Source organism: Penaeus chinensis, chromosome 6, assembly GCF_019202785.1.
Source record: "Penaeus chinensis breed Huanghai No. 1 chromosome 6, ASM1920278v2, whole genome shotgun sequence".
In the NCBI taxonomy this organism is placed as follows: Eukaryota; Metazoa; Arthropoda; class Malacostraca; order Decapoda; family Penaeidae; genus Penaeus; species Penaeus chinensis.
Genome location: NC_061824.1, coordinates 35,114,624 through 35,122,099, shown reverse-complemented (window position 1 = coordinate 35,122,099; position 7,476 = coordinate 35,114,624). Strand labels below are relative to the sequence as shown.

Here is a 7,476-nt window from a genome sequence, read left to right as displayed (position 1 = left end):
CTTAGTCAAAGCAAAGTTATTTTCAGTAAAATAAAAGCCAAAAAAAAAAAAAAAAAAAAAAATCAGTCAGCAAGCCAGTCACTCAGCAGGTCAGTTCAGTCTGTCAGCAAGTCAGTTTGTCAGCAAGTCAGTCAGTCCCCAGTTAGTCAATTCTGCAGGCCATGTAGTAGGTTTTGCATCTTAAGAAAAATAATAACATCAAATAAAAAAAAACACAATAAGAAGCGTTCATTAAGTAAACAGAACTAGTAAATAAATAAATGGACAGATATAAAATACCCATATTCAGATTATTAACTCATACAAGAGGTTAATAAAGCATATGCTTGTAACCCTTAAAGTAATCCAGTAGATAAGAAAAACGTAGGTTTGTAACCCTTAAAACAATAAAAAAGACTTTTCTAAAATAGGTTTATAAATCGTAAGATCCAAGAGATTAAATGAAAGTGTTTGTAACTCTTAAACCACCCAAAAGAATTGTTAATAGGTTACAAACCTTAAAACAATCAAAAAAAAATTCCGTAGAAGATTTGTAACCCTTAAAACAACCAAAAAGATTTTCTCAGTAGGTTTGTAACCCTTAAAAGAACCAAATATATATATTTTTAGTAGGTTTGTAACCTTTAAAACAATCAAAAAGATTTTTTTAGTAAGTTTGTAGCCCTTAAAACAATCAAAAATATAAAAGCAAACAAGCATTGTAACGTCTACGAAAAACAGACAAACAAACAAACATAGGCTTGTAACCCTTAAGATAACCAAAACAATATTCTTTAAAAACATCAATAGTAAATATTAGTCTTTTTGTGCAGGATGTAGATTTATTTTACAGATATTTACAATACCTGAAAAAAAAAAAAAAATGCAGATCACGGAAATCGGAAATCATTATCGTTTATATGCAGTTCACAGAGTACGCACCTGATGAAAAAAAAAAGAAAAAAGAAGAAAAAAGAGAGAAATGGTATTGGAAGTGAAAACGGGAATATCCATCATCAAAATATATTCAAACCTAATCATTCTATTGCGATTGTTGTCCCCCAAAACGGAGACGCAGAGGAAAATTTTTAATCATAATGATAACAGTTATTGTGGTTATAAACATGATGATAATAGTAGTAATGTAATATCAATGACAGTAAATGATAGTAATGATGAAAATGATGTTAACAAAGATAAAAATAATAATAGCAGAATTACTAGTGACAGTAATAATAATGATAATATAAACGATGAAAATAATTATAGTAAAAATAATAGTGACAACGATAATGATAAAAACAAAAGTTAAACATAACACTACATGATAAAAAAAAGACTAAAAGAAACATAATAATAATGATAATGATGATGGTCATGATAATCATGATAATAATGCTAATCACAACATAATAATGACAACAAAGAAATTCGATCTTGAATTTGTATCCAAACTAGCTAATTATCGCCATCAACCTCATCCAAACGAAAAAAAAGAAAAAAGAAATTCAAACCTAAACTAGTAAATCACTCTTTTCAACTTCCGTCTACCCATTTCCTTTAAATAAGGGACACCCAAACCACCTTTAGAGTCCTTCTTGTATCCACATTTCCACATTTATTCCACCTCTTGTGTAGAAAATTCTTATCTGTTAGCTTTGGTTCGAAACGCACCATGTCTTATTATACGATGTCTGGTCTGAATAAGGTCTCTTTTTTTTCTTTCTTTTCCTTTTTTCTTTTAATTTTCTTAATGCTATTTAAAGTCCGTTTTCTTTATGTCATTGGTTTTCTTCTTCACGTTTCCGCACCTTCTTTTGTTTTCTTTTTCTTCGGTTGTCAAACGATCATTAATTTTTTTTTTTTTTTTCTTATGTTTATCGAATACTTGAGTTCAAATTTGCACTTGGTCGAGAGAAAATGATAGATAAATAGATTTGCACTTTTTTCATTATTATAGTCTTTTTCAACTCTTCAGTCATTACGTAATTCGTACATCTTTCTCTTTTCATATTTATACTTCGTTATCTCTTCATCCCTTCCTACTAACTAATCTTTCTATATTTTTTCTCTTTTTTCCTTTCTTAGCTTCTTTCACTACCTCCAACAAACTCGTATTTTTTTTCTCTTTTATCATTTTCCTTTTTTTTTCCCATCACTAATAATCTTCAACCCTCAACTTCTTTACATCAACCCTAAGCATCTCAGATCAAACGTCTAACCTCTCTACCATACCTCTCTGTTTGTATCTATTCATTTTATTTCTATTTCCCAAACTCTATTTTTCTCTCCGATAATAAAAAAAAAAAAAAAAAAAATCGTTCTATAGCTAAGGATTTCCAGCCATTTTCAGCCAGACAGACATAAATCAGAAGACATGGACCACGGGAACAGATAAGTTAACTTCATTTTCAGGTAAGTGTGATTTTCACGATCTTTTTTTGTCCTTTCTTTGTTTTTTATTAACATTCAGTTTCCATCGTTTTTAAAGACGATAGCATGTCCAGTTGATGGATGCCCCTTTCACCCCTCCCCTTTTCGGAAACAAAAAAAACAATGGCATGTTTATATTTACAAAAAAAAATAATCCATAAACAGGTAGATTTATTTTTTCTTCTTCAAATACTTTTTTTTTTTTTTTCGATAAAGAGAATGTTTGTTCTTCCGTGGCTATCCCTTTGATCTATGACAATTTTTGGCCTGTGAAATGATTTTGTTCTTTATTTTGTCTGTCCTTATATAGTTGTTATATATATCGTGACTACATATTATATAAAAAAAAAAACACGTATATAATTTTATTGATTCTCATGTATCCAATTACCTTGATAATTCTAAATGTACTAAAAGCCAATCATTTTGCAACTCGATAAACTTCGAAACACATAAAACTTATCAGTTAAGCAAATGCACATACAAATACAACATATATATATATATATATATATATACATACACGAAACACATCCCAATGATTTTATTTTTATTTTCTTTCAAAACCTGACATAAACACACACACCACCTACCCCTCACCTTCAACGATGAACTCTCTAACAAAACCCTTCTGTGGGCGTGGTTACAGTGGCGGACGTCAGCTGCGGACGGTCCCAGACACGCGTAGGGAGGATTAAAAACGGCGACGATGCTTATCCAGGAGAATTCCCTTGGCTGGTGTCCATCCGCGTGGCTGGGCCTGGAAGCGCGCACTACTGTGGAGGTTCGCTGATTCACAAGCGTTTCGTGCTCACGGCGGCCCACTGCGTTCATTCGTGAGTATCTTATTTTCTTTTTTTCTTTTCTTTTTTTCTTTTTTGGAGGGGGGTAGGGTTATATAGCAATGATATTATTTACTCATTATTGTTATTCTTATGTGTCTATCTATATAGTATTTGCTAATGATATTATTGTTATTGTTTTTTTTTATCGTGTTTTGTTTACTTTTATTTTTTTTAAATATTTAGCTATTCATTTAGTTATAATTATTATGCAACATTCTGTTCTGGATATCTCTAGTATTCCCTGTATTTTTTTTTTTTTTTTTGCATTATCCAAATATTATTTTCTAATTGCAGAAACTTACCAAAATATTTAGTGGTGGTAGCGGGCGAGCATGACCTCAGCTCGAAAGGTCAACAGTCAGAACAGGTCCTCGGAGTCAGTGACATCATCTCACACTCTAATTACTCAAAGGTAGAGCTTGTGTTGTTGTTTTTCTTCTGTTTGTTATTAATGGAATGACGCGAATAGAAGAGATAAGAAACCGTGACGTTTCGAGTCTGATTCGTATTCCTCGTCAGATGGTTTGCGTTGAAAATTTTTAAAAAGTTTTATGAATTGGTTTGTTTTTACCTTCCTTTCCCTTACATTATCCTGTTTCCCTCTCCTCTCTCCTCCCATCTTCTCCCATCCTCTCCTCCCCTCCTTTTCCCTTCCTCCGACCCCTCTTCTCCCCTCCTTTTCCAATTTTATCCCCCCTTCCTCTCTCATTCAATCCCCTCCTCACCCTTTTCCCCCTCTCCCCTCTCCTCCATCCCCTCCCCTCTTCACCCCTCCTTCCCCACCCCTCCTCTCTCCCCTCTCCTCCCAACCCCTCCCATCCTCCTCCCTTCCACCATCCCCCCCTCCCTCCTTCACCCAATCCCCCCCCCCCACAAACACTCACGCCCCATCCCTCTCCCCCACCAGCGCTACATCAACGACATCGCCCTCCTGCAACTGAGCGAAGATGCTGTATGGTCCCGCTTTGTCCGACCCGTGTGCCTGCCAGACAAGCAAGTGGACGGACCCAATGACCCCCTGGATGGAAAGCCCGTGACAGTGGCCGGGTGGGGCAACACTGATGAAGTGAAGAATAGTAAGTGTAATCGATGATGGTAATAATGGTGATAACGATAATGGTAATACTGCTACTACTACTAATGATGATGATAATTATGATAAGGATGATGATGATGATGATGATTGATAATGATAATGATAGTAATGATAATGATAATGGTAATAATAATAATAATAATAATAATAATAATAATAATAATGATAATAATAATGATGATGATGATGATGATGATGATGATACTACTATTATTTCAACAACAACAACAACTACTACTACTACTACTACTACTACTACTACTACTACAAGTAATGATAGCAGTAATCACGATTATCATCATCATACCAGCAACAGTAATAATACAAACAACAACAAAACTAGCATCATGACAAACAAAAATACATCAAGAACAATAAGTATAAATAAAGTTGCATGTGATTCCCAACAGCCTTTAAATTCACATCTCTCTCCTTTTCCCCCTCTCTCTCAGATGGCAAACTCTCAGACATTCTCCAGAAGGTGACTGTGGAGGTACAGCCCCGTGCCAAGTGTGAAGATTGGTACCACCAGGAAGTCGGTCGCCCCGTGGCACTCTATGACACTCACCTGTGCGCCGGACTGGAAGAGGGTGGCAAGGACTCGTGCCAGGTGAGGATGAGGATGGATGGCGGGGGGGGGGGGGGGTTAAAGAGAGGAAGGGAGGGGGAGGAGTAGAAAAGGAAGAAGGGGAAGAGGGGAAACAAGAGGGAGGGAATGGGGAGAGGGGAAACAGAAGGAGAAGATGAATGGAGGAAAGGATATAGGAAAGAAGGTCAAAAGGGAGAGAGGGAGGAGTATGGGGAGAGGGTAAAGGGAGGGAGGAAGGGTAAAGAAGGAAGGAGAGAAGAAAGAAGATAAGGAGGCCGAGGAAGAATCATGTCAAGCGAAAATGCGACTGACTAAGGTGTGGTGAAGGAAGCTTATGGACGGATAGATAAATAGACTGTTGGAGGGTCAAAGGACCCGTTAGATTGTTTACATGTATATATATATATACATATATATACACACACGCACACAAATCCCCGCCCAAATCATACTAACTTTGTCTCCCGCCCCCCTCCCACAGGGAGACAGTGGCGGCCCCCTGCTCATCAGCGACAGCCAGGGGCGTTTGGTCAACGTAGGCGTGGTGTCCAACGGCATTGGCTGTGGGCGTCCGAGGGTGCCTGGTCTCTACACTCGCGTCTCCCGTTACATCGACTGGATCTCGGAGAAGATTAATGCCTCTGGAGTCGCCTAAAAATCTTCTTCGTCTTCGTCCTCGTCCTCTTCCATTTCTTCGTCGTCATCTTCGTCTGCGTCTTCTTCGTAATCGCCGTTGTCCTGCTCCGTTTTTCTTCGTCGTCATCTTCGTCATCGTCTTTTGTCTTACGTTCTGATTCCCGTTTTATTCTATTTATTTATGAATATGCTTATTTATCACAAATGATCTCACTTAGAGTAATCGAGCTAATGTGCACATTTTAATGGGCATAACAATATATATATATATATATATATGGATATATACATATATATGTACACATATCAGTAATCTAATTCGTATGTGTGTGTGTGTGTGTGTGTGTGTGTGAGTGAGTGAGTGAGTGAGTGAGTGAGTGAGTGAGTGTTTGTGTGTGTGTGTGTGTGTGTGTGTGTGTGTGTGTGTGTGTGTGTGTCCTTAAAGTGTTTCACGTACGTAAGGGAGAAACAAAAAGATTAATCCTATTTATGAAAATAATCATTTTAGTGATCTGGGAAAGATCCCATATAAAAGTCAGGAAAGAATGATCACTAGCATCATTCCAAATTATTTCCAAATAAACCTGCTTTTAAGTGTGACCCTGTGTAGCGAAAGATTGAAATGAAAGACTGGTTTCTAGTCATATAATGGTTAGAAGTTCACATAAATTCACAGAAATGCAAAAAAATATGTCAAAGGTCAAATCCTAATCTGAATATCATACTTGTATCTGTGATTCTTAGGTATAATTCCCAATTACTGATTACCAATTAAGATTACACGTAATATAAGTCGCCAGTAGTTCTACTAGTCCGCAATGCTTTTAAATTATACTAATGAAGCTGCCATGTAAGATATAATTATAAGGTGTGTATATGCACATAGTAATGATCTGAATGATATAACAGCTGATAGAATTGACCAAAGTCCTCTGTCGCTGTTGCCTCTACTTAAGTGTGATGTAGATAGAAAAGATAATATTTACGTTTGCTGGTCTAAGTTATTTAACTGAAGTAAATGTAATGTGCCAAGTGGTGTATTTTTATTTCAGACCCTCTCTGGTGTTATAAAAGATTAATTACTTTTATTTTATGCGTGTGTGTGTAAACTGTGCTAAATAATGATAACAGTGATAATGATGATAATAATAATAAGAAGAAAAATAATGAAAAAAATTATGACAGTGATAATAATGATAATGATAATAATAATAATAATAAGAAAAATAATGAAAAAAATAATAACGGTGATAAAAATAATAATAGCAATAATAATAATAATAATAATAATAATAATAACGATAACGATGATAAAGAAATGAAAATAAGAACAAAATAAAGATTAATAATAATGATAATTATAAAAATAGTAATGGTAATAATAAGTAATAAGTTTGAATGAATACGCATTGAAATTAGCACAAATAAATTGTTTAAAAAAAAAAATAAAACAACTAAATATGATTTATTTATAACAACGCAAATAAACACTAGATATATTATCTATATACTTACAAACACACAAACTCAACAGATAACCTATCTAACATGTATCACTAACTACCAAGTGTGGCATACGTATCAGGTGATGTCAGCTGATATGACTGTTAGCTAGGTTCATCATATTAATAAGTACACGCTGTTATGGTAATGAATAACAATAACATCAAGGTTATCATTTTATTCTTTATCATGTTATTACTACCTAATTATTTTTTCTTTCTATTTTCTTATTCTCCACTTCACCTTGTTCTCTGTATCTTCCCTAACACCAACCCACGGTCTTTCTTCAGTCAATCCTTAAATCTTTTCATTTAGGCTTCCTTCTAGCCTCCTGAATGGCTAGCTTAAACCCGCTTAAATCATCTCGTGTGTTCTTGTATTTTGTCTTTAAACTT

At 35.0% G+C, this 7,476-nt stretch overlaps 1 protein-coding gene across 1 annotated transcript in view; it reads left to right on the top strand.

Moving 5' to 3' along the window:
* LOC125026682 (trypsin-1-like) overlaps window positions 1-5,958 on the top strand; it is a 19,970-nt gene extending 14,012 nt beyond the window's left edge. The window contains exons 2-6 of the mRNA XM_047615290.1: window positions 3,062-3,248; window positions 3,552-3,669; window positions 4,165-4,333; window positions 4,806-4,963; window positions 5,424-5,958. Of these exons, the coding sequence (XP_047471246.1) occupies window positions 3,062-3,248; window positions 3,552-3,669; window positions 4,165-4,333; window positions 4,806-4,963; window positions 5,424-5,597 (806 nt within the window). The 3' untranslated portion in view covers window positions 5,598-5,958. The remainder of the gene's footprint in view (window positions 1-3,061; window positions 3,249-3,551; window positions 3,670-4,164; window positions 4,334-4,805; window positions 4,964-5,423) is intronic.
* Window positions 5,959-7,476: the final 1,518 nt, after the last annotated feature.